This window comes from Chrysemys picta, chromosome 11 (genome assembly GCF_011386835.1).
Source record: "Chrysemys picta bellii isolate R12L10 chromosome 11, ASM1138683v2, whole genome shotgun sequence".
Lineage (NCBI taxonomy): Eukaryota > Metazoa > Chordata > Testudines > Emydidae > Chrysemys > Chrysemys picta.
The window spans coordinates 68,163,087-68,190,372 of NC_088801.1; the positions used below are offsets into that span (position 1 = coordinate 68,163,087).

A 27,286-nucleotide genomic window follows, 5' to 3' on the forward strand; every position below is an offset into this window, starting at 1 on the left:
TTCCCGGGGCTTTTCCTGTGTGGCTGGTCAGAGCATCCGAGCTCGGACTGCTGTCCAGAGCGTCAACAAAGTGGTGCACTGTGGGATAGCTCCCGGAGCTATTACCGTCAATTTCCATCCACACCTAGCCTAATTCGACATGGCCATGTCGAATTTAGCGCTACTCCCCTCGTTGGGGAGGAGTACAGAAGTCGAATTTAAGAGACCTCTATGTCGAACTAAATAGCTTTGTGGTGTGGACGGGTGCAGGGTTAATTCGATGTAACGGCGCTAACTTCGACATAAACGCCTAGTGTAGACCAGGCCTTAGAGTTGTTATGGTGCGGTACGTGGTTGCTGGTGAGAATATGCTTAAGGTTGGTGGGTTGTCTGTGGGCGAGGACTGGCCTGCCTCCCAAGGTCTGTGAAAGTGAGGGATTAATTAATGGAGATATCTAGAACTGGAAAGGACCTTGAAAGGTCATCGAGTCCAGCCCCCTGCCTTCACTAGCAGGACCAAATACTGATTTTGCTCCAGCTTCCTAAGTGGCCCCCTCAAGGATTGAACTCACAACCCTGGGTTTAGCAGGCCAACGCTCAAACCACTGAGCGGATCATTGTCCAGGATGGGTTGTAGATCACTGATGATGCGTTGGAGAGGTTTAAAGCTGAGGACTGTAGGTGATGGCCAGTGGAGTTCTGTTGGTTTCTTTTTTGGGCCTGTCTTGTAGCAGGAGGCTTCTGGGTACACGTCTGGCTCTGTTGATTTGTTTCTTTATTTCCTTGTGTGGGTATCGTAGTTTTGAGAATGCTTGGTGAAGATCTTGTAGGTGATACTTGACAACATAAATAAAAGTGTCCCAGCACACTATTACTGAAAAATTGCTGACTTTCTCATTTTTACCATATAATTATAAAATAAATCCATTGGAATATAAATATGGTACTTACATTTCAGTGTACAGTACGTGGAGCTGTATAAGTAATTGGCTGTATGAAATTTTAATTTGTACTGACTTCGGTGATGCTTTTTATGTAGCCTGCTGTTAAACTAGGCAAATATCTGCACGAGTTGATGTACCCCCTTAAAGACCTCTGTGTACCCCCCAGGAGCACCTGTACCCCTGGTTGAGAACCACATCTGCTCATGGCTCATTGCAGGGGTGGGGGAGGATGCTTGTTTTGAGACAAAACTGCAATGATCATTTTACTCAAGAACCAGGTTTTGCACAAATTTTGTTATTTTAGACCCAGCCTGTCCTTTAATTGAAATTCAAACTATTTTTGACATTTTTAATTGAAATTTGGAAAATTTCTACCAGCTCTGGACCTTTTGTGGGGGGCTGGTTGGGGAAGACCTCGGGTTTTAGGGCAGGTCTATGCTAGAAAGTTTTGCCAGCCTAGTTGTGGGATTTTGTCACACACCATAGCGTTGCCTGCAAAAGCCTTAGCCAGTGGTATAAGAAGTTAGAAGTTTTTGTGGTGGTGGTGGTGGTGGTGGTGGTGGGTTGGTTTGGGGGGCTTTTTTGCTAGTAAAACTGCATTTACAATTTGCTGGTACGGCTATACTGGTCAAACCTTCCTAGCTAGGCCTGGGATGAGGATCTGAAGTTTGCTTTGTTGCGTGCAGGCAATTTCCCGGGGCGGCCCTGCTTGTGGGATGCAGACACACGTGGGGACCTACACCAGGAATAGGGCGGCGCGTGGCTCTGCGTTTTGTATTCGGCTGGTCCCCGCCCTTGGGGGACGTAGGGCTGGGGCTCCGCAGACGGCTCCGTCGCTCCCAGCATGCAGCTGCAACCCCACTTCCTGCCAGGCGCTTCCTAGGGCCGCCCCACGTGCATTGCTCTCTGCCCCCCCACCAGGTGCAGCCGCCGCCGCCGCCGGGATCGGGCCCGCCGCAGAGCATGGCTACGGGGCAGCAGCTGGGTAATGCCCCGCGCCGCGCGCCCTGGGGTCTTGCAGCGCCTCCCCCCTTCCCCCGTTTGCAGCTGCAGTGTCTGAGCCTTTCCGGCAGCAGCCTCCGGCCTAGCCCGGGGGAGGGGGGCATTAACCCTTCGTGATCTGCGTGGGGCGCAGCGTGACTGGGGTCTGTGGGAGGAGGGGGTTAAATCCGGGGCTGTAGTGCTTGGGCCTGACGATGCATTGCTTGGATCCGGAGCTGATGCTCGATCCAGCGAAAGGGCGTTGAGCTGCTGGTGCCCCAGGCCATGGAAAAAGGGGGCGGGGGAGAAGAGCCGATGACGCTTCTGAGCAGGTGTTTGAAACACGATCTCTGTACATCCCTGGGCAGGTTGAAATGGGGCCTGGGAGAATTTTTTCTATGTTGGGTGTTAAAAATATTAGTTGGATTCTCCCACCTCAAAATCACTCACGCCCTGCAAGGGTGCAGTGAAATCCTGTTTGAAATGTAAGAAACAACATTTCTCGCACAGGGGTTGGGGTTTGGTTGGGTTCCCTTTGCTATTGTCCAGGGTTTCCAAATCACAGTCATTTGCACCAGTGTCACATGACTGTAAAGCATGTGCAGAATGTTTCTAAATAGCATTTTAGATCTGGGAGCGTGCCCTTTAGGGTGACCAGATGTCCCGATTTTATAGACACAATACCGTTTTTGGGGTCTTTTTCTTATATAGGCTCCTATTACCCCCGTCCCGAATTTTCACATTTGCTGTCTGGTCACCCTAGCGCCATTTCATAGAATCATAGAGTAGGGTTGGAAGAGCCCTCAGGAGGTCATCTAGTAAGATGCACAGATGTAAATAACTGCACAAAGTGCAAGGCACAACCATGAATTGGCCCCATGCCATGACTGTTAACATGGCATTTAGGCCGTGTCCATACTAACACGTATGTCGGCAAAACTTTTGTTGCTCAGGGGTGTGGTTTTTTTTCACACCCCTGAGCAACATAAAGTCAGCGTAACATGGCTACACGAATGCTCTTACAGCAGGGCTGCTGTAAGCTTGTAAGTGTGGACATGGCCTTAGTTACTAGTTGGGGTGATGTCTGGAGCTGAATAGAACCCAGCTCGCTTCGTAGCTGCGCTGGTTCTGCAGGGCTGATAATTTAAAAAACTCTTGTTCACTCTATTTGGCTGGAAGTATAAGCAGATGCAGCTATGAATACACAGAAGCTCCTTCAAAATAGTGAATAAAAAACTGCCTTCCCCACTCCTTGATCTTCTGGGACCTGGTGTCCTCACTTAGAAATGTTAAGAGATCCAGCTTTGCAGTCAGTTCTTTGGTGCTCTGGGGGTCTGCATGTTTGGATCCAAACTCCTGGTCAGGGCATTGGTTAAGATCTTGTAGTTACAGCAGGGGACTGGGTCTGCGTTTTCTATTCCTGACGCCAATTTGCTGTGGCACTTGCTTAGGCAAGTAACTTAACCTTTCTTTTCCTCGGTTTACCCATCATAAAATGAAGGTATACCTAGGAGTGTCTGTGTTTAATGCTTGTAAAGCACTTTGAAATATAAAATCTGGTTAACTCGGAGCAGCACTGCTCAGGACAGTAGCAACTGCATCCATTCCTGCTCGATATGACCCTGCAAACACATCTGAGTAACTTTTTATGCATGAAGTTACTCAGAGGTAAATGTTTGCAAGTTCAGGGCTTAATGATATCAATGTGCTGGATCTGTGAACTGTGGGTTGTAGGTGCCATTAATCTGCACTGCTAAGATAGTAGATAAGAATTCACGGTCACCGTGTGCCATCTTTTGATAAATCCATTCATAGACACTGTTGTTCTTCCCTTGTAAAGTTTCCATTAGCTACTCACAAGCCAAGTGAAATAAGCAACTTGCTATTTTTGTAAATATCCGGGGCCTTATTTTTCAGAGTTGTGGACACTCCGTTTGAGCACAAAAAAAATTTGCAGTTGTATGTTGGTCTTGCAGGTGGAATTAGACTAATTTGAAATGCCAGAAGGCAACCATTGTGGTTATTTCAGCTGAATCCTGCATTACACAGGCCAGAAAACGTCAGCCGGGAATTATTCTTCCTTCCTGTGTAAGCGATCACCTTATGACTGGAGCTAAGCACGTGTTTTAGAAAAAATATCCTGACCGAGCTCTTCAAAGCTGTCAACATAATTTGCGCCCCCCCCCCCACCATAATTCCCATTCATATTAATAATCAAAATTATTAATTTTAAAATGAATGGGAATTGGGCATTCAAATCTCACCCCCAAAACCTCACCTAAACACTGTTATTATAAACAATACCCAGCTCCTATCTTTTCATCCATAGATCTCAAAGTGCTTTACGAAGGAGGTCAGTGTCATTATTCCCGTTTTACAGATGGGGAAATGGAGGTACAGAGAGGTGAAATGACTTGCCCGAGGTCATCCAGCAGGCCAGAGCTCGAAGTGTAGAACCTAATGCCAGTTCAGTTCTCTTTCTCCTAGGCCTCACGGCCTTCCAGGAGTACGGGCAAATGTTTAATGATACTGTTAGACTGGGCAGTTACTCAGCCAGCAGCAGACCATGTTGGCATTTGAACATGCAGATTGTCTACAGGAGTAGTTTCTAGTTTTGATTTAAAAATTGTTTAGTGAGGTTAGCTGCATATTTGGCCTCAAATCTGTTACTTTATGCAATGTAGTAAAGGGGGAAAAAATCCACCTGTGTGTTACCAGAATGTTCCCTCTCTTCTCTTCTTCCAGCTTTATTCAGCGTCTCAGACAAGACTGGCCTGGTGGAATTTGCAAAATGCCTCAACTCTCTTGGGTTGGGTTTGGTTGCCTCTGGAGGAACAGCAAACTGTCTTAGGCATGCTGGCCTGAACGTCAGGTAAGAGCTCTCTCTCTCTGTGTCAACGTTATTCTCAACCAAAAATACATCAAACCTTCTGAAAATGTTAATCATTTGATTAGTTTGCCGTGATTTGAGGCGAAGATGGGGAGGGAACTATACCATTTAAATGCAACAGAACTCAAGGTCTGGCTCCTTGGCTGGAAACAGATTGAGTCCAAAGACTGTTGAGATGAGGGAGTGTGTGTGGTGACTGATGGGGAAGTGAGGGTTCCTGCAATCCAGGTGTTCTCATGTTTGCCCTGACCCAGTTCCTCTCCTGTGAGGCAATATGTTGTTTTAAAAAATCAGGCCTTAATGCTAGTCTCTGCTGGCTGCTGAAAACTGGTCTTTGCCCCTTCTTGGAGAGTAGGGAAGGTTACAGGGTTTTATGGGGATTTGGAGATTATTTCTGTTCAAAACCACAAATTGTCTGTCTGAAAACGATGGCCTGGCTTTTCAAAAGTGGCAAATGATTTTGGGTGTCCTCAGTGTGTGACAGGCAGGAAAGCGTGAGCACTCCTCCACTGAAAAGGGAGGCACGCAGAGTCTCTAGCCAGTTTGGCTGTGATTTGAGGAAATGTTTTGATTCTGGGTCTCCGCACTCCACCATTCAAAAGCAGTTTCAGTCAAATATAAATAGTTTCCCGTGTAATGATGGCAAATCTGTTAAAGCGCTTGGCTTGACTGGCTGTTGTTCACCCTCTCCGCAAATGACCGTGGCAAAAGAAGCTGTGGTGGTGTCTCCAAAATTCCCCTGAGGTTGTGTTTCTGGTCCCTCTCTCTAGCGGTGACAGCACTTAAGGATGGTCACGTTAGTCTCATTCCCTCCCCAATTTACAGTTCCTTCTAATTATAAACAGTCACGAGGTGAAGGAAATGAAAAGCAAATCCATAATTTCTTAATGCATTAGCTACGGTTAGCTATGAAGAACAGTGAACAATATAACAGCAGTGGGATTAAAGCCACATTTTATAGGAGCAATGGTGCTGATACCTTGAATGTCTGTCTGAGAGCAGAATAATAATACTGTATCTAAAATGCTGGATCTTTAAAATGATTATGTCAGCTTCCCCATATAATGTTTCTTCTAAGATTGATCTCTCAGCTCATTTGTACAAGTTCTTATTAAGTTATCTAGTCCATATCTTCCAGGATAAAATAGTTTAAGACAGAGGTAATGTTGTTTTTTGGTAGGTCACGTTGACTTGGCTGGTTATTTCAGTATAAAAGCCCATTCACAAAATAACGGTGCAGGTCAGGTTAATTTGATTAAAAAATACATGCTTTGTTTCCATTCATGGGAAAAGCAGCTGATGCCCATTAGATTTATTTATTTATTTATTTTGGGAACTCCTGCTGTGCTGTTCAGGGCAGATATGGAAACCAGTGTCCTTCCTCTATTATGCTGCGTTGGACGTAGGTTTTACATAAAATACAGCTCTATACCTTGTTAAGTGTCGGAAATCAGTAAAATTGTGGAAGAGAGTTAAACGAGCATTCCTAGCATGTTTCTGCTAACAACGGTTACTCGCAGGACCATTTTGCTAGCTAGTGTCAGAGAGATGTAATGGAACCATAAACCATACCAACCTTAACGCAGAATAGTTTCTGTGACTCCCTGTCCTGAAACGTCTACCAGCTCTTCACAACAAGGATGCAATACTGGAAGAAACTGAGTTGTGTGATACACTAACAACCTATTTATCATGCCTTCCATCTGCTCCAGTCTTGTGAACATACAGGGCCCTGCCACTTCCGAGAATCGTGCTCTCTCTTCAGTAGTGATTGGAGACAGAGAAGTCATGATTTTCATCCACTCAGAGCTGCAAAGTCTTATTTTTGGCCTTCCTAATCTTGGGCATCCCTTGAAAGTTTGGAGATTTTTAGGGTCTGAACCTCTTCCCATTGCAGCCAGTGTTAAAACTCTGATGGGGGACCAGATTAGGGCCATGATTGAGAATATGGAGCCTGCAGAACCACTCAATCTGTCAAGCGCTGAGCAGCCATTTCAATGTTTTGTTTCCCCCTTGAGCAGAGATGTGTCCGATCTGACCGGATTTCCTGAAATGTTAGGGGGACGTGTGAAAACCCTGCACCCCGCAGTCCATGCTGGTAAGTTGTTGCCGATGTCCTTCCATTTTGAAACGGAAATCAAGGGGGCTTGCTGGAGGCCCTTCAGGGGATTGGGTGGAAGAATTGGGGAATGAGGACCGATGAAGCTGCAGGTCACTCAGTTGTAACCCACACGCAATCAACAGGAGCTGCATCGTTCGCTGGCTGTTAGAATGTGTGGCACACTGACCAGCACCCTTTCGTCAGACTAGTTCCTTCCCTCCAGGATGCTGGAGGCAGAGGAGTCACCTCTCATCACTCTAGCAACAAGGTAGGAGGCATTGTTCACTCAGTAGGAGACATGCCAGGAGGCTCTTGAATGTGCAGTGGCCGTCCTCTCTGTTGATGATGATTGACCACAATGAACGGTTTGTCGTCCTGGGCGTAGCCTGTATCTACAGGAAGAATACTTCAGCTTGGTTTCAGCTGCAAGCAGAGCGGCTCAGCTCTGACAGTACTCGAGAGTTGTGACATGCAGCGATCTTACTGCAATGCAATGTGGCCTGCCTTGGGCTTCCCTTGCAAACTCCTGGCAGACTGAAATTTAAACCTGTTCCAGCAGGTGCAGCTCCACTGAACTTGGCCTGTAGATGAATTTGGCCTGCAGAATGGGGCCCCATGGCAGCTTCGGTTTTGGTGGGTGATTCCTGCATTTTGTAAGCTTCAAGCTCTTACTTTTGGAAGAACTGCAGTTATTTGGTCAGTCCACCCAAAGAGCCATCTCGTGCTTCATCTCCTTTTGCAGCACTTGAGATCCGTAGGGTTGGACCTATTGGCCATCTCATTTCACACTCTTGAGAGGACTGGAAAAGTAGGGTCTCTTCGGGGGATGTTCAGCTCTGGATTCCTCTCCCATTTACTGTACGCCAGCCTGTCAGCTGTCTCATTCTGCTCAAGGCTCCACTTTGTTACCTCCTCATTTGTTTCATGGGGTTTATGTATTGTTGGGTGGCAGATCACGGGTGGCTTTTTCCTCCTTACCTATGCACCAGAGCCTTCGATGACCATTCCCACGTTTTAAGATAAGCAGCTGGCAGCTCATTAAGTGCGATTGTTTTGGGGCTTTGTGTTCAGCACTTGGAGTTCCCCCAGGATTTAGTGCTGGAAAATCTATTTGAGTGAAAGTTGAGCAGCCAGAAAGCCAATACAATGGGATTTTTGCTGCTGCTGTTGTAACTTAAACCTAATCAGAATGTGTTTATGGAATAAAATCTCAGAGAGAGCATGTACTCTGAAGAAAGAGGCTGAGAAAGTTTTAATTATCCTTTGTTCAAAAACCTACTGTTTTTGTAATTAGGAATCTTGGCTCGTAATATTCCAGAAGATGGAGCTGATATGGACAAACTGGGGTTCAGCCTTGTAAGGTAAATGTCTGAATACGAGGCGCAGTTAACCAGCAATCATGAGAAAAAGTTTAGAGACCAATCAGGGAATGCCAGTGAGTGGGAGTGGAAGGGATCGCAGCACCATCCCCAAAGAGGAAAAGGCACATCTGTGTTCTTGTTCCTTTTCCCTGTTGGAATCACTGGGTACGTGGATTTTATTGGTTAGTTTGTTGCAGATCTGTCTTTCTAGCTAGAACTGTAGCAAAAAGGGCTCAAGGGGGTTGATCTGACCATTTTATTTTTGATTTTTGAAATGTTTGCTTAATAAACATACACTTTGAGATTTGCACAGAGCTGTTTGAATTTCAACACACAGATAGATGGATTAAACATAAGAATTGGGATGGGCCCCTACAAAGGTTGTTGGGCTAGATTATAGACAACAAATAGCTCTTTTCCAGGGTCAACGTGAAAGAGCAGATGGGATCCCAAGAGGTCAAAACACTAAGTAACATAGATCCCTTCTGTTCATCTTGCTCTATATCTGCATTAGTTTCTTTATCAGTAAACTCGCCTGGGGGATTGATCACCTCAGAGTAATGATCAGACATAAGTAACCACTACTTCTCTTGTATTGCATTCAGTTTAAAAACAAGTGGCTGAATTAAATTATTGAGGGATTGATCCGCATGAAAGGAGGTGGAATTGAGCTGTGATAAATAGTCTGCACAGATCGGTCTTGGGCTGGATTTGACAGCCTAGGGCAGGAGTAGTCGATTTTTTTTTCCGTCAAGGTCCAATTTTTTTGGTCAAGCTATAATCAAGGTTCAGAATCCAGAGAAACATTTTCACACCACAGTAATGATAATAAGTAAATAAAAAGACCTTGCCGTCTGTTCAAACGTGTCTGGTGGGCCAGACTTGGCTTGTGGTCCATCTATCGACTACCCCGACCTAGGGTGTAAAAACGTAGGAATCAACATAGGTCAGTGAGAATCCCAGCCCAAGGCACACAGGATGTTAGAAAAAACCTGGCTAAATTCAGAAGGGAATAAAGTGTCCTCATTGCTCTGTATTCCAGTAAGCAATGATTTACCTTCACTATATCTAATTTTGATTAACTGACTTAAAAGATATGGGACTTTATCCTCAGCTGGTGTGATCTGCATGGCTCCATTGAAGTCAGGATGGTGAATGCAATGGCTTACTGTTTTGACTTGCATAGATACAGGTGTTAGCAGCCACAAAGTCACTGGGTGAGGGTGCGGCTCTTCCCGAAGACTCTGAAAAGACACAGTGATGGGTAGTAAAGGTGATTAGAAATATGGTGAGGCCCAAGTGAATGGGACATGGCAAAATAGGACTGTCTGGAAGATGAAAGGCTTGTGAAGGCCATATTGAAAATGGTTAGCCCAGGGTAGTTAATCATCGGAACAATTTAGCAAGTGGATTCTCACTCACTGGAAATTTTTAAATCAGGAATGGATGTTGTCCTAAAAAAAGATGCTGTAGTTCAAGCAGAGCTTGAACCAGGAATTAATACAGGGAAGTCCTATTGGCTGAGTTATGCGAGAGGTCAGACTAGATGATCACAATGGTCCCTTCTGGCCTTTAGAATATATGAATCGATGAGTTTTAGCAATCTCCACTTCCTTAGGAGAGGCACAGATCTAAGTTTAGGATTTTGCACTGGTCTCACGTCAGAAACGAGGACATGAGGAAAGAACAGTGACTGTACTGTGGGAAGAGCTAAGCCTGACTTGACTACCCTACTTCTTGATGAGTAACCCAGGGCTTTTCCCCATCACTTTCCAGAGTTGTGGTGTGTAACCTGTACCCCTTTGTGAAGACTGTGTCTTCCCCAAATGTTACTGTACAGGAGGCGGTTGAAAACATAGACATCGGTAAGTCCATGGGAAACTGTGAGAACAAACCTTCCACCGAGGGCTGATGTGATAGCTATGGGAAAACTGATAGCTGATGAAAGGCATTGATCTCTGGTCCATTAGTGACCTCTGTCCCTCTTCCTGGGAGACTTCATGCATCCATAAAGGTCTGCAGTGGTGATAATGATATTGTCACTCTGAGCCCTTTTTTGGTTGATCTGTACTACAGTGTTAACGCAGTTCGCTCAGGTGGTCATGACCACTTGGCAAAACATTTATGGCAATTGCCAGTCGAGGAAGGGCGAGTGTTGACCAAGCTTGGGTGGCAGGGTGAAATGGGGATGCCCTTCAGGAATAGAATAATGAACGTTCCAGTAACACGGATTCATTCTAACTGACTGGTGAGCGGCACTGCTCAGCTGGTGGAATAGTGCAGCCTGACTTACAGAAGCACCGTGTGTACATGCAGGGGCTTTGTTTAGAAGAGACAGGTTGGGCAGACTCTCTTGCAGTGTGGAGAGCAGATTAAGTGTCTTCCTGGAGCACATGGCAACGCAATGAGAAGTAGATGCGTTGGGGAAGAAAAGCTAAGCAATGAAAAGCACCAGGAGGATCACCATTGTAAGGAGCAGTTACAAATGCAGGGGCTTGTCTTTGTGCACCATTTACTCCCCTGTGACATTGGGTAGGACCCTTGATTTGGTGCATCTAGGGAGGGCTTGCAAATGTGGATTTCTCTCTGATACGTAGCTTTGCTCCTCATGACCTCGTTACTAACCTAACAGGACAGCATCCCTGTTCAGCGTCGTGTGAAGAGAAAGCTCCTGAATTATGTCCTGTCTCTGGTGTCTGCTCACCAGGGTTCTTGCAAGGACCAGGCATCTTATGCGATCAAAGATATTTTAATAGCTGTGTGCGATTGGGTTAAGAGGGAAAGGTGATCTCAGAGCTTGCATACAGGACCATTAATATTTGCAAAGGGCTTTGAGATCCTCAGATGGCAGGCACCATAGAATATTAGTAAAGGAGGGAACCATGATACCTTAGCTCTAGGTCAGAGGGCATCAACCTTACATTAAGATGTGAGTTTCCGAGTATTTTGGATACGGAAGAGGAATGTTACACGCTTCTGGGTTTCTTTTTTGAAGGAGGAGTAGCCCTGCTACGTGCTGCTGCGAAGAACCATGCTCGTGTGACAGTCGTGTGTGACCCTGCAGATTATAGCTCTGTGGCTGAAGAGATGAAGGCATCTAGTAGTAAAGACACCTCCTTGGAAACCAGACGTCAGCTGGCCCTGAAGGTCTGTCCTCTTCTTTAGAACAAAATTGTGCTCCCTTTGGAGAGCGTGTCCTAGAAACCAAACAGTCTTGCCTGTTTTGTCCTCAGGCTTTCACTCACACTGCTCAGTATGATGGCGCTATCTCCGATTACTTCAGGAAAGAGTACAGCAAGGGGGTATCCCAGCTTCCTCTGCGTTATGGCATGAACCCCCACCAGACCCCCGCACAGCTCTACACGCTGAGGCCTAAGCTTCCTCTGACTGGTAAGACAGAAGGATTGGCTGAGCTACAGCAGCAGAGGCCACCCTGTAGCCCTCCAGGGTGACTGCTGGGAAAATGCGTATTTGATTCTGAATTGGGAATGCCTCCCTGAGCCGTGCTCTGTGACTTTAAAAGGGAAGGGTTTGGATCAGCTCTTCTGCTACCAAGAGGGGTGCCACCTCCCAGCACGCCCTCTGCAGCCCCAGGACAAGTATGAGGCTGGAATGTGCTGTGCAGCTGTTATCCCTTGGTCAGTAGCTCCCCCAGTGGCTGCCTGCTGTATTGCAGGGGAGTAGGCGGAACAGTTCTGGCTGCTTGCTCCCCTGCAAGGCTATAAGAAGCCCAGGGAGAGTAAGATTGGTGCTTGATTGGTCTTGCCTGATCCCAGGGCAATATATGTATTTATTTCCCTAGGGTCAGGAAGAACCAGTCAAGTGCCTAACTTGTTCTCTAGGGTTTTTTGTCCCCCCCTCCCCCCCCTTTTTTTTTTTTACTTTTCTAACTATGATTCTTAAAGGGTTTCTGTTTTATGCTTTTCCAGCTAGTTTCCTGCAGCAGTTTCCTTTCCCTATCCCCATGATAGTGGAACATACATAACGCAATTAGGAAGAAAATAAATCCTAGCAATGGTCTAGGCCCGTTACTAGGTGGAGATAGTAAAATTGTTAATGCTGCAACAAAGGCAAAAGTGTTTGATAAATTTTTCTGTTCTGCTTTTTTTTTTTTTTTTTTTTTTTTTTTAAAGAAGCAGGATGATGTGCTGGTATCCTATGAGTATGACGAAGTACTTTCCAGCCTGGCACCTCGGTTCTAGAAAGATTTGTTTCCATTACAGTAGCAGGCTTGTTTTGTGGCTTGATGTTTGCCTGGGATTGAAGTGTCTTGCAGTTGCTTAGTTCGAATGCCACACAGCAAAGGTCTCTAGTAAAGAATTGGTTGAGTAGGAAGCACTTTGCAATTAAACGAATGAACAGAGTGAGAGACAGTAGCTGTCATGAGGAAAATCGGTATCTGCAGTCTGTTTCTGTGAGATTTACTGTAATTTCATATTAAAGGGTAGATCCTTAACTGATGTAAATCTATGCAGTTGCATTTAAGCCAATGTATAAGGACTGAGTTGCAACAGCTTATTTTGTCCTAACTTATTACTAAAATCCAGGAAGAAAAACCTTTTACTGTTTCTTAAAATGTTCTCCTTCCTCTTCTCCTTATTTAGCATCCTTTCGGACATCTGTGGCTCTAAAATTTCACCAATCGGTTACTTTCACTTGTTTTTCTAGCTTATCCTTTAATATAGACAGGGCTTCTGTTTCATGCTTCTCCAGATAGTTTTCTGCTGTTTTCCCTTTCCTTATCCCCATGATATCAGAATGACCCTCAAATATGGTGGGGATAGCTCCTTTTTTTTTTGGTCTCGTAATAGTGTTTGCCATATCACTGTTCGGAAGTTCTGGCTTTCATGCCTCACGTGTAGGCAGTATGCTAGTAAGAAATGGTCTTTAATGATACACATTTCCTTGTAGTTTTAATTAAAGAACCTCGTAAGAGACTCAGACAGGAGTTGGAAGCTGATTTGCTAGCAGATCTACATTGCATGTTGGCAGAACAATATTAGTTTCAGATGTCCTAATCTCCTTCAGGAACACAAGAACATTTCCCCCCTCCCACTCCCCCACACCTCCTCCTCCCCCCCCACACCCCATCAGGCTTCCCCCCGTCCAGACACACAAATGGAGGTGGTTCTCTGTGTTTATAGTTTTGAGTGTGCAGATGCCATGATAGTATTAAAATACTTAGGGATTATTTCACATTTGGGGCGCTGTGAGAGACTGTGCTCTTCTTCTGGTTTAGCATTTCTGATTAAAGGTCCGGATTAAGTCCTTTGCTGAAAAGCATTTGCTTAACTTTATCCTTGTGTGTAGTCCCGCTGAAGTCAATTGGATAGCACGCGTGTTTAAAGTTAGGCACGTGGTTAAGTACACCTCTACCTCGATATAACGCTGTCCTCAGGAGCCAAAAAATCTTACCGCGTTATAGGTGAAACCACGTTATATTGAACTTGCTTTGATCCACCGGAGTGCGCAGCCCCGCCCCCCTGGAGCACTGCTTTACCGCGTTATAGCCGAATTCATGTTATATCGGGTCGCGTTCTATCGAGGTAGCGGTGTATCTTGCTGAATCAGGGCCATAGCCACTTAGTTTAAAAAACAAACAAACAAATAAAAACATCTTGGGTTTCTGAGAAGACTCACCATAGAGGGAGCAGAAATGTACATATTTAAATAAAGTATTCCCGTGTTCTTTAACTACTTCTGTTACAATGTCCTCTTTAGAAATTAGGGCTCCACACTGCTAGACTGTATATAGACAGGAAGAGACAGTTTGTGCCCGAAGTAGACATGGGAGACTAATGGGTGGGAGAAGAAAGTGCTGCTATTCCTATTTTACAGGTGTGGAAACTGAGACGCAGGGATACTCGGTGCCTAAATGCCTGAAGATCTGGCTCCTAACTCCCATTGGAATGGGAGTTTGAAATCAGTGGGAGTTGGATGCCGAAGTGCCTTTGAGGATCAGGGCCTAAGTGTCTTGTCCAAAGTCACACAGGCAGCCTGTGGCAGAGACAGAAACTGAACCCGGTTTTCGCGAGTCACAGTGCAGTGAGTAAACTGCAGGCCTGTCCTTCCTCTGTGGGTGTCCTGTAGAATCTTGGCCTTGTGCTTGGGCTCCGCTCTTGCACTCCGTGTTATACAACGTCCAGAGCAGCTGGGCAGAAAACAGCTCTTTCTTTCCCTACATGCTCGGTGTGTTTAAAAGAAAACAGCTTGTGTAATTTTCAGTTCTAAGCGGTGGCAGTTTAAATTTAAAATAACTTGTACTCGGCGTTCAGGCTCCTTGGAGAGAGGGGCCTTCGGCCTTTAATGTGCATTTATGATCTGTGTGCAGTTCTCAATGGATCCCCTGGGTTCATCAACCTGTGCGACGCTCTGAATGCCTGGCAGCTGGTGAAAGAACTCAAGCAGGCTTTAGATATCCCTGCAGCAGCCTCGTTCAAACACGTCAGTCCTGCAGGTAAGAGGGGGATCTTATTGATATTCGTCTTGTGGAAGAAATACAGGCACTCTGTTCTTTGAATGCCACTGCAGTGTCTGTCCTCTCGCCTCTTAAAATGCCCCAGCAGCTTTGCTGATATGAAGGAGTTGGACCAGAATATTAGTTCTCATTTTCTTCTTCCACTGTCTTGGCTCATTTTATCCACCAGGTGCTGCTGTTGGACTGCCACTCACGGTGGAAGAAGCTCAGGCCTGCATGGTGCATGATTTACACGCGACCCTGACACCTTTGGCAACTGCATATGCACGAGCAAGAGGTGGGATGGCAAGTGAAAAAATAATCTGTGCAAAGAACTGAGAAGACTAATAGTACTTGCTCCTGAGCAATGTGCCGTGTGGTTCACAGGTTCTTCTCTTTGCAAGTTTATGGTGATATTTAGAAGATCCGAGTAGCTCTTGTTTTTTTGGTTTTTCTCCAGAAGTGTCTAAATAACTCTGTTGATTAATGCGCAATCCATTCTCCTCTTGAGGGACCTAGATCCAAATCAGGACTGTCTCTCAGTCAAAGTGAGTTTAGCTAGTTCAACCAACTCTGAAGTGAAAATCTCTTTCCTGCTTTTGCTGGCAGACTCTGGACAACCAGAGAACTGGATTGGAAGCTCTCAGCCCTCAACTGTGGGTGGGGTACTGTTGAATCATTCACAAAGAAATCTTTTCTCCCAACCGTTCGTTTTCTATTTGAGTTTAAAGAATTGACAGAAACAAAAAAAGGAAGGCTAAACATTTTTTTGCCCCTTCTCAGTGGCTCAGATTTCACTCTTGATATTTTGAGGTCATTCTGCTCATTCTCCCGTTGTCCATCACGTTCCAGGAAAAGCAGGTAGATGAAATCTCAGTTTCAAAAGGAAACAATTGACACACACCCAGTTTTTTTCCCCCAATTTGTAGGTCACCTCTGATGGTCATTGTTAAAGTAAAAGTACTACTACACGATTGGCATTCTCTGTCACAATTAGAAAGCTAGGTTGTTGCGGGGTGACACTGAAGACCATTGACCTGAGTGAATGGGAAACCTCCACAGTGTCATCTGGTGCAATTTGTCTCTGGTTTTAAATGAGCACCAATTCATTAAATATAAAATACAAAATGGCTATGATGTACATTTCTGACTCTGGTTTTGCTTAGAAAAGTCAGTGTTATATAAGACATTCATTACAGAAGCTTCGTAAATGAGAATGTGAAGGAGGAGAATAGGAACCTACAGAAATATTTTAGGATGGGTTTTGTGGCAGGGAGACTGCCCTAGATTTTTTCCCCTTCCTTGTGATTCTTAAGTGTCCCTTTCTTCTGCTTTGTGATGAAATTAGCAACCTCTGAGGAAAGAAACTGAGTCATGAATGGTTTGGTGGGGTGTAGGTGTGGGTTTTCTTGTGTGCTGCAGTTGAATTACTTTTTAAACATTATTTTGCAGGTGCTGATCGGATGTCTTCATTTGGTGACTTCATCGCTCTCTCTGATATCTGTGACGTCCCGACTGCTAAAATAATTTCCAGAGAGGTTAGTAAAAGAATGGCAAGTTATTCTACAAAGGTGAAGAGCTCTTGGTGAACTCATTGGTTGTAATTGCAATTCCATTCATACTTTTTTTTTTTGGTCCATTTTTGTTTCTGTCCATTTTATTCATTTGTATTTATTGGTCCGTTCCAATCATTTAATATCCAGGGTGCAGAATTTAAACCAGTCTTGATTATTTTTTCAAGCTGTGGCTCATATGTGGCAGCAGATGTGAAAACTGAACAATCAAACCACTAACTTCCAAGATGGATCATAACCTTCATCGGCCACTTAAGCAAGTCTCTAAACCCCTGATTGTATTGTAGTAATAGGTGATTCAGCAGCTCTGGTGGAACAGTAGGGAATTCCTAGTGGTCCCTACAAGTGCCTGCCTACTTCTTCCTGGGGAAAAAAGGAATGCATTTGTAGATTGCTGCCTACCCAGTAGACTGAGCCTAATTCTGCTGGGTTCCCCTTTGCCTGTGTAACTGAGCATATCGCACAAGTCACTAGAATAGATGACAACCCTGAATGCGAAATTAAATCAGACAACGTTAATACTTAACCAAACAGTGTTTGTGTTTGTTCTAGGCTGAGCTTCATATCACTGAGTGTTATTTAAGAAGGGAAGAAAGCAGAGTATGAATGAAAAGGAAACGTATCACTTTATGGCCCTAAAATAAACCACTTCTGTCAGTTTTTAATGCTGTTTGGGCCAACGCGGTTCCATTCTGTCACTATTTGTGTTCTCAAATTATCCGAGAGTTAGAAATAATGAATGGGTGAAAGAGGAGTTTCTTTGTCTGTCTCTGACCAGTCAGAGCTTGGGTCCAAAAGGTGCTGCTCCATATATACATACCTCTTCTGTTGGGTAGGCAAGTGTTAGTTGTTTTTAGAAAAGAAAACCTGCCATCATGTAAAAAGCATCTCTTTTGAACCCAATTAGACAAATACATTCACAAAGGTACCAGGACTTTTATTGATCACCCTGAATTTCAAAGATGCTCAAAGTAAAGAGAACGTAATACAAACCTGCCTTCTGTATAGTAGGTAAAGTATTTCCAGTATGCCGTTACAAGAAACCTGTCTCTAATAGATACAGGAATGAATTCACCCATAGGAAATGTGTGGGAGGTGTGTTCCATTGACTTCAGTGGGGAAAAACACATGCTCCTGTAGGCATTGTGGCACTCATCCATATGGTTGAAACCTGCAAACACGTAGTACGTGAGTATCCTGTTGTCCTTAAATGGATTATGCTCGTTTGTAATGCTACTTGCACTTGTGAGCGTTTGCAGGATTGAGCCCTCATTCAAAGTCTATTGAAGTCCATAGACTCTTGTTGGCTTCAGACCAGGCCTCTAATGTGTTTCTAATGACAGTATCTGAAATGGCCTATTAGTGTTGCTCTTTCCCCTCGGGGGCTAATGCTGTGTGTATGTGTGTGTTGCAGGTGTCTGATGGTATAGTGGCCCCAGGCTATGAGGAGGAAGCTTTCAAAATCCTCTCCAGAAAGAAAAATGGGAGTTACTGTATCCTCCAGGTGGGTGTGCTACATGTTGTTTGTGGTTTCAGCGTAGACTTCTCAGCCCACCCAAAGCTCCATCTCAACTCCATTTTCATTATAAGCTTCTTTTTCGGTGGCCTTCTCTCCATACTATTTGGAAATATTTTTTTCTACCAATCAGAGTTTACAGCGCTAGAACTACGCACAGATAATGCCTGATCCAAAGCCCATTGAAGAGCATGTGAACGTTCCCATTGAGCTAATTGGGTTTTGATTCAGTTTGGGATTAGATTTCTAAAGGATCTAGAATTTCACAGAGTGGCATGTCCATGAAGATATAGTAAAGGCTTATATTAAACAGGACATTTTTCAGAATGTCTTCATTGATGGTTTTTTTTTTGGGGGGTGGGGGGGGAGGTAATATGCACATTAGCAACAGTACTTTACAGAAATAAAATTTCTGGACTGCTCTCCACTTCGCTGCAACCTCCCTATCTGTTCCTGACATGTATAGATTCCTCCCCTGCCATCTATGAAATTCTCCAGCTTTGTCATTAATCTTATAATTGAGACACCCATTTGGAGCAATTTGTTACATCAGCGCGCACAGCCTTTTAAAACAACAAAATAGATTCTGTATGATCTCAGGATCAATCTGTGGGTACAACCAAAGACAACAGCAAGCCCTTTTTAAAAAAAAACAAAAAAACAACCAACCATATTTGAATCTGTAAGCATGCGGGACTCACCCCTGCGGTGCCTCCTGCTGGTTGTCTGTGGGAATTAGCTCGTCCCAGCTCCGGAGCGTCCTCTGCAGGCTGGTGATCTGCCTTGCTGCTGGCCCCCATGTCCCTCCCAGGACCCGGTGCCCCTTTCACGGGGTGCTGCCCCTCTGGCAGTAACCCCTCAGTCTCGGGGTCTCCCCACCCAGGGGAACTCCCCACCCACTATCCCCACTTCGCCTCAGTCTTGGCTACTGCCAGTCATCACTTAGCCCCCATTCACTGGGGCAGACTGCAGCGTATCAGCTACTCACCACAGACAAAGGGGTTTGGACCTGCTGCCTCTGCCTACCTGTGGGCTGCCCCTTTGCAACCCCAGTACCCAGTTGGCCTTCCCTAGGCCTGCAGTCCAGGGGGTTTCCAGGCCGGAGCTCCCCAGCTCCTCTTGCCTTCCCCCAGCCCTGCTCCACCTTAGGTACCCAGGTACACTCCCTAGCAGCCAGGCCCTTCTCCCTCTAAAGGCAGAGAGAGAGTGTTTGTTTGTTTGCTCCTGGCTTCCCTGGCCTTTATAGGGTCAGCTGGGTCTGTTTGGGGCTTGGCCACAGCTGAGCTGTTTTCCCCCAGTCAGCCCAGCTTTCCTCTGCCACAGCCCTCTCCCAGGGTTGTTTTAAGCCCTTCCGGGCAGGAGCAGATGACCACCCTGCTACAGAATCCCATGTGATGAAGAATAATCACATTGCAGGCGCAGTTTAGACGCCGTGGTAATGCATGATCCCATATTCTGTTGATAGCAGTACTTGTCAAATATTTAACAAGACGCTGCCAGATCATTCAGATTACCATCACCATGCCCCCTGCTCACATGTGCTGAGCAGCGTACACGTGACTTTAAATTCTGCCAGTTTCATTGTAGATTCTGTAGGAGATTTTATACTATAGCCAAAGGATCCATGTAGCTCCTATCCCAGTCCCTCTCTGAGAGGCTGACGCGCACAGGAAAGCTAAGAACTTAAGTAGCAGCACATAAAAAATTCCAACTTCAGATGAGAGGCGGATTCAAGCGTTACTGTCAGAAGAGCTCTAGAAGGTGGCTTAGGTGCTGCAGGCAAGCAGGAAAGAAATTACAGGCAGTCTTGAAGGCTGATTCCTCCCAAGTTATATCAGTTTTGCAAGGATGCAGTGGTAACTAGTAAATCTTTAATTCTTGAGAGACTCAATCACTGCTTGTCACCAGATTCCCTATAAAGGGACCTTATGCTTGGTGTTTGACTGAATGTTAGAGTGAAGAGACAACACACATTCCCCAAGTCCTGCTTCTGCTCCACCATCTATGCCCCCTGTAAAGGTGGGGGGAAGTCTGCGAAGATGGTTGCCCTCTTCCACTGCCACATGGGAGGGGGAAGTTCTGTGCAGGGAAGGTCCTTTCTGCGTGCGGATCTTTGTGGGTCATAGTCTGGCCCTATGTGTCTAAACATCCAGTGTGCACACTCCTATCCCCTATCTTCTCCCTTAAAGTGACACTTTGTTTTGGTGCTGAGAAGTTGGTGCTCCAGTTTGCTGGTACAACCTCTGTTTTGGCATCCCATCACCTTTCCACTCATCTGTTTTGGATTATGTAAAAGATTTACATTGTTTTTTAAGGTAAACTATTGCTGGAAGTCAGATTCAAAAGGGTCATTGCTCGACGTTGGATCGGAAGGGTTCAAAGAGCGTGAAGCACTACTTTCTATGTGTCTGCTTTTAGATGGAGCTTGATTACGAGCCAGATGAAAACGAGATTCGAACCCTTTTTGGGTTGCATCTCACGCAGAAGAGGAACAACGGCGTTATTGACCGGTCCCTGTTCAAGAACATTGTTAGCAAGAACAAAAATGTAAGTGTAAGAGAATTGGTGAGAAATGAGAGGACTGTTTGAGTGAACTGGTGGGCTCCAATCAGGAAAGGAAGTGAAATTCTATCATAAAAGACCCTAAAACGTTCAGGCAGACTTGTGGTTTCAGCAAAATGATGCACTGGGCCAAATCTACTCATGCAAGTAGAGCCATTGCCTTCGTTTTAGCTACTTGCCTGAGTAAGACGAGCAGGATCTAGCTCTTTATTGCTGATTATCAAGATTATAAATAGGAAGTTCCTCTTTTAATTGCCACAGTTCCACAGCAATACAGTAAGAAACCATTGTGGTCTCATTCGGAGTCACTGTTTAATAGTCTCATTTGTTTGCATTGTGTTGTATAAACTCCTAGATCTCTCTGTTCCATATACAGATGGTTTACACATCACCAGTGGGCAGTTAGTTACATGTGTTTTACATTTGTCCTAATTTTTCACTGTGAAGTAGCAGACCTATATGGATGTAGAAATAGTCAAATATGTCAAGGGGAGCTGAGAAACGTGGTAAATGGGAAAACAGTTTAACAAATTAGTAGCAGACTGAGTGTAAAATAAAATTGTCAACAGCATTTCAAATAGGGTCACCAGACAGCAAGTGAAAAATTGGGATGGAGGTGGGGGATAATAAGAGCCTATATAAGGGAAAGACCCAAAAATTGGGACTGTCCCTATAAGATCAGGACATCTGGTCACCCTAATTTCAAACTATGGCCTTGATCTGGCAAATATGTTAACACAAGCTTAGCTTCGTACATGTGAGTAGTGAATGCAACTGGACTGTTCACCAGTGTAAAATTAAGCAAGTGCATGAATGTTTTCAGGATTAGGGCCAGTGTTTGACTGTCAGTCACTTAGTTGTCGAGACCTGAGTTTAGGGTTGGTTTGGGCTACAAGAACATTAGTAGATAATCAGATTGTTGGTCACTTTTAGTCATTTTGCTGTGGTATTATATAACACATGCAATGGTTTCTGGTTTGCAGATTTATAGCCAATTGCAGAACGTTTTAAATCTGTTATTTAAATGATACACTCATTATCGCTTTCTGTTGTTTCAGCTGCCCGAGTCTGCGATCCAGAATTTGACTGTGGCCACCATCGCTGTCAAGTACACCCAGTCCAATTCAGTTTGCTATGCTAAGAATGGGCAGGTAACCAAACAGGGCTGCCTAGGGGGAGTATACCATCTCAGCCAAACTGGCCTATAGTACGTTTTGTCCGACACCAGGTGTAAAATCACTTAGTGTACTGGAAGCTATTAAACAAGTATAGGCAAGCTGGCTTAGACACTGTTACATGGAACAGTAGCTCAAGTTCTGTAGCTCTCAAGTGGCTGCCTGTGAAAGCAAAATCATGGGATCTTTTCACAACCAGGGAATGGATGGTGATTTAGGGGATCAGGGCCTGACTCTCTCTCTCTCTCTCTCTCTCCCAACCCCCCCCCCCCCCGCTCCTGAAAGCTTCTGTCCATGTTTTTATCGGGGATCTTTTTGTTGGTGGGCATTCATTTGATTTTTAAAGTATTAGCATGTGAGTATGGGTTTCACACCTGGTGTCTGACAGTGTTTAATTTAAAGGCAACCCGCAAAGGATATATTTTAATTGCCTTATTTTGCTGCTTTGTGATGTATAAAGAAGGGCTTTTTGTAAGTAGATGAGGTTTTTATTCTGTTTGTCTTTTAACTTTGGAGTATCAGGAATGTCAAGTCTTCCTTGATTTTGATGGAAGACTTACCTTGGGGGGTGGGCTTTCATGTGTGTTGTCAAAAGTTACACCATCAATGAGCAGATGGGGTGTGAATTTTTAACAGAAACATTTGCTCCCAGGTTTCAGAGTGGTAGCCCCTGTTAGTCTGTATCAGCAAAAACAATGAGGAGTTCCTGTGGCACCGTAGAGACTAACAAATTTATTTGGGCATAAGCTTTCAAAGTGGGGTTTAGCCCACGAATAACTTTGTTAGTCTCTAAGGGTACGTCTATACTTACCCACTGGTTCGGCGGCAAGCAATCGATCTTCTGGGATCGATTTATCACGTCTTGTCTAGATGCAATAAATCCATCCCGGAAATTCTTGCCGTCGACGCTGGTAATCCTGCTCCGTGAGAGGAGCAGGCGGAGTCAATGGGGGAGCCTGCCTGCTGCGTGTGGACCCGCGGTAAGTACCTTTAAGTTCGAACTAAGATATTTCGACTTCATCTATGTTATTCATGTAGCTGAAGTTGCATATCTTAGTTCGAACTGGGGGCTTAGAGTGGACCAGCCCTAAGATGCTACAAGTACTCCTTGTTCTGTTTGCTCCCAGGTGTTCATTAGGCATTGTATTTAAATATTACCAAAGACTTTTAAACAGACTGACTGAAATTCATTTCCGCTCTCAATTGCTTGCTGTTGTGATGTCATCATTCCACTAACCCTGTGAGACAAAACCAGAATTTCTTACATTTAAAAAAAAAAGCAGACTTTTTTTTTGATAAACTTCAGCTCTCTCTTCCACCCCCTTCACCTCCCACCCCCACACCATACAGAAGCAAAATCAGGCACAATCCCAATTTTTTTCCTTTGTGTGTCACCTTTAATGATTCCTTGTTTAATCCATCCTCAGTATTATTCACCTGCATGCACCAGATTGTCATCGTCTAGAGTTAAAATGCACCCCTGCATTACTTCCCTGTATTTTCTGGTGTCATGTGCTACATAGCTCTGACAAGGCATTTGGCTGGAAAGTTGGCATTTTCTCTCCCTGAGGCTTTTTAAATAGGTCTCCATCTAAGAAAGCATTAATTCTGGTTGCCCCAGGACAAAGGTCTGATTGGCCTGTGTTCCTCTTCCCCCCTCTGCTCACTCAATACAGCAGCAGCCCCATCAACCCCTGGTGCCTTTTTAGTGATGAGCTTAATGTGCTACTGCAGATGTTTCTGTGGTGGTTGGAGTAATGCATGTCCCATGTGTATGTGAAAAGGCCCTTGTGATGGATGAGAAGTGGGCTAGAATCATGTCTGTATAAGCAGAATTCCAGCTGGGTCGTTGCCCGAGGTTTGCTTGATAATTTGCTTATGCACATTCATGGGGAAATCTCTTAGCCAAGCATACATGTTTCTCTTCTTGGTTTTTATTGTATTTTCTGCCTTTATTTTAATGGAACAACCAAGATCTGATGGTTGGAAGCAGAAGCTACACAATTTCAGACTAGAAATAAGGTACAATTCTTTTTACCAATGAGGGTAACCAGTGGGTTCTCTATCACTTGCGTTCTTTAAATCAAAATGGAATGTCTTTCTAAAATATGCTACTTCATGGGCTTGATGCAGGAATCACCTGCTGAAGTTCTGTGCCCGTGTTATTCAGGAGGTCAGACTAGATAGTCTTAAAATCTATGGAATGCCCTCTGGGATTCTAGGAGTTGACATCACCCTCCCTTATTTTTGAAGTACACACAAGCTTTTCTTTATGTCCCTGCATATGGCATTCCAATTAAGAAGTCACCTAGCTCAAGCGATTCCCTGTATGCAGTGCTGTCTGGAGATAACCGACTTGATGATCACTCATCATGGCTTTAAGATCAGCGTTCTTCCCTGGAATATTCAGTGTTCACCTCCCCAAATAGAAACTGAGAAGGGAAACTTGATTGATAATTCATCACAAACTGTCTTAAGACATAGTCTAGGCATCTGATGTGTGCAGTCTCTGGACTACTGGCTCAATCCTACGCGGTGCTGAGTGCTCCCAACTTCCATTCCTTTGATTCCCATGGGGTTGCCTTACCTACAACCCCCCTCTTTCAGAGGAGCTTTTGTATCTCGGTGACCCATGATTTCTTTCAACCAGATCGGTTTCTTTGGAATTGTAAGTGGAACAGATGCTGCAAGCAGGGCAGGTTGCTAATTAGGGATGGGGAGGATTGGGATGGGAAGAAGCATTTGTGGAACTGTCACTTAATTTGCAGTAAACCAAGAATTGCAGGAAGGACCTTCTCCCTTACTTTGTCTGCTTTCCTGTAATGGCAAAACCAACCATTATAATACCGGGCAGCATGTTGGTTCACACTCCTTAATGACACAGGAAAGAAAGGATGACTCAGTGGTTAGAGCACTGGGAGACCCAGGTTCATTTCCCTGCTCCGCCACAGACTTTCTGTGTGACCCTGGGCAAGTCATTTAGCCTCAGCTCCCCCATCTGTACAGTGGGGGTTAATAGTACTACCTCACAGGGTCACGGAGGATTAATACATTAAGATTGTAAAGCGCTCAGAGATCTATTGATGAAAAGCATGATATGAGAGTTGGGTATTATCATTATTACTAAATTAAAAATTGCAATTAAGCCTCCCCTCCCCCTTCCATTCAGAGTATCTTAAAGATAAAATGGGCCCATTTTTCTTAAATGTCTACAATATTTTAAATAAAAGTTTTCAGCTATCACGCTGCATTTTGTCCACTTGGGAATATATACTGCAACATTCTTTATCATCTAAACTTTAAGAGGGCATTAGACTTCGCTCGTTACTCAGAATGAATGCAGAGGCATGAAAGTAAATCTCTTAATTTAGCCAGACTACATAGGTTGCCAGGGAAATAAAAAAGCTAAAGCTCTAATGCTGAAACTGCATCAGTGGAAGTAGTTTTCTGGGTTCAGACTTCATCAGGGTTCTGTGTACGTTCGGGGCTCTCTTCCAGGAGACCTGCAATCTCCACCCAGCCACTTTCCTCAGTGGCAACTGCAGTCCATTGTCCTGGCGTGGCTTCCCATGCAGCTCCAGCACCCTCTTCTGCCCTTACCTCAGGGCCTCAGCCTGCAGGCCCTAGCAGCCAGCCAGGAGTTCTCTCTAGCTCCCCAGTCCCTGCTTGCAGCACTGACTTGTCCTCAGTGCTGAGGCTTCTTACCCCTACTAGGAGTCTGGTTTTCTCCCCTCAAGTTCCAGTCAGCTTCTGAACTCTGCTCTGCCTGCGGCCAGTCTTATATGGGCCTGCTAGGCCATGATTGGCTACTCCTCTCGGCCCCTTTCTAATTGGCTGCCTCCAGCACAGCTTCCCTAGGACTGCTTTTAACCCCCTTTCTGCCAGTGAGGGGCAGCTGCCCCATCACAGCCAGTCACTCAGTTTCCCCATCTGTAAAATGGTCATACTTTATAAAGTGCTTTTGAGATGTACTGATGAAAAGCACCATTAAAAAAAGCCGGGCCCTATTTTTGTTACTTCATATCATGACATTAATAACATTGCTCATATTCAACTCTATGGATTTATTAAACACAGTAGCAATAAGTTAATTATGAGCAAATGATATAAAGTGTCAGCCCAAGAAAGACCACAGCCTGAGTCTTTCATTTACTCTTTGGGGGAGGTGTGTTTTACAGCTCTGGTAAAAGGTGAACTCATTACATCTTGATGAATGAAAAGGCAAATGATTCATTTCTTTCTTTTGACTTATAGCTTTAACATCTGTTGCAATCTAGCTGCATCGGAAAGTCTGAGGCATTGGCCAGGGCTGCTGGCCTCAGCACAGCATCTCTACGCTAGCCCGTCTGGTTAACTCTTCCGTCTCGACTTAATGGGCGCAGGAAGAAATTATGAAAGGGGGTTTCTACTTTCCTGCGAGCTCTGGTTTTGAAATAGCTGGGGATGTGTGCCCAGTCCAGCCTGGCAAAACTGCCCTGAAAAGCAACCAGCCCAAGCACAGAATCCATTCCACTCCCCTGCTACAGCAATGAAAATGAGAGGGGGGATTAGTGCTTTACCGGTACATCAAAACAAAACGTACTCACCCTGGGCCAGGGGGCTAATGAGACTTTTCAAAGGGGGTGTGTGTGTCCATCCGTCCATGCATTATGCTGTGCGCCCAGTCTGGGGTAGTCAGTCCCATTGAAGACACAGAACTAGAGGAGCAGGATGATCTTGGATTCTAAGGCCCCTCTGATCATCTAGCCGACCTCCTGCGTAACACGGGTCCGACAATGTCACCGACATAATTATATGTCATTCAGCCATAATTCCTGGCTGAATTAGTGTTTCTCTTGGAAAGTTGTCCCAGTGGTTCATTACTCACTGCTAACAATGTACTCCTTATTTCCAGTCTGAATTTGCCTGGCTTCAGCTTCCAGCCGTTAGGGGGCTGGCCTGGTGGGACTCAAGACCCCAGTTCAGCTCCCTGCTCGGCCACCGGCTTTGTTTGAATTGACCTTGGACAAGTCACCTAGGCTCAGATCCAAGGGATTTAGGCACGTAGAAGAGTGGACTCACCACTGGTTCACCCCCTCATGGCTGGGCGTGGACACAGCAGCTCTTTCCTTTCTAGCATCCACGGCCGGCAGTCATTCCAGTCCTGTGGTGGTCTCACGTCTCATGGCTTGGCCCTCCAGCCAGGTCACAGTTAGCCCCACAACGAAGTCCAACAATCAGTCACCCTAATCCTTACATTTGGTTTTCGGTCCCCAGCTCTGGACCCAAGGTCCCTGCACCCCTTCGCTCAGGGCTTTAAATTGTCCTCATCCCCTTTTGTCGGGGAGCTTCATGCCACCTTCTCAGCAGCTGATGGGGAACCCAAACCCATCTGCTACACTAGGTTCCACTCTGGGGACCCTAGGCTGAGCAGCCATGTTCTGCTCTGTCAGATACCTTGCTGCTGCTTCCCTGGACTCCTTCCCGCCAGTAGCCTCTTCCCCCCTCCTCCCCCGAGCTTGCTCCAATCCTGTGTCTTCCCACGATCTCAACTTCCACCGGGCTTTGTCCTGTTCCTTCAGGCTCCTTCCTGTTCTCCTCAGGGCTGTCAGCTACCAAGAGTGACTGCAGAGTTGTACACTACCTCCCTGCAGCCTCTTTCTGCTCCAGATGGCCTCTCTTTTCCCTTCACCCAGCTTCGCCCCAGCTGGGCTTCATCTTTCAGTAGGCCTAGCTTGCTCTCCAGGTGGGTTAATTGGCCTCTCAG

At 45.2% G+C, this 27,286-nt stretch overlaps 1 protein-coding gene across 1 annotated transcript in view; it reads left to right on the forward strand.

Moving 5' to 3' along the window:
• Nucleotides 1–1,678: 1,678 nt before the first annotated feature.
• Nucleotides 1,679–27,286, forward strand: part of ATIC (5-aminoimidazole-4-carboxamide ribonucleotide formyltransferase/IMP cyclohydrolase) — a 31,474-nt gene continuing 5,866 nt past the window's right edge. The window contains exons 1-13 of the mRNA XM_005289719.5: nt 1,679–1,908; nt 4,650–4,776; nt 6,816–6,892; nt 8,190–8,256; nt 10,033–10,121; nt 11,252–11,403; nt 11,490–11,646; nt 14,588–14,713; nt 14,904–15,011; nt 16,166–16,251; nt 17,702–17,791; nt 20,222–20,350; nt 21,424–21,516. Of these exons, the coding sequence (XP_005289776.2) occupies nt 1,887–1,908; nt 4,650–4,776; nt 6,816–6,892; nt 8,190–8,256; nt 10,033–10,121; nt 11,252–11,403; nt 11,490–11,646; nt 14,588–14,713; nt 14,904–15,011; nt 16,166–16,251; nt 17,702–17,791; nt 20,222–20,350; nt 21,424–21,516 (1,323 nt within the window). The 5' untranslated portion in view covers nt 1,679–1,886. The remainder of the gene's footprint in view (nt 1,909–4,649; nt 4,777–6,815; nt 6,893–8,189; nt 8,257–10,032; nt 10,122–11,251; nt 11,404–11,489; nt 11,647–14,587; nt 14,714–14,903; nt 15,012–16,165; nt 16,252–17,701; nt 17,792–20,221; nt 20,351–21,423; nt 21,517–27,286) is intronic.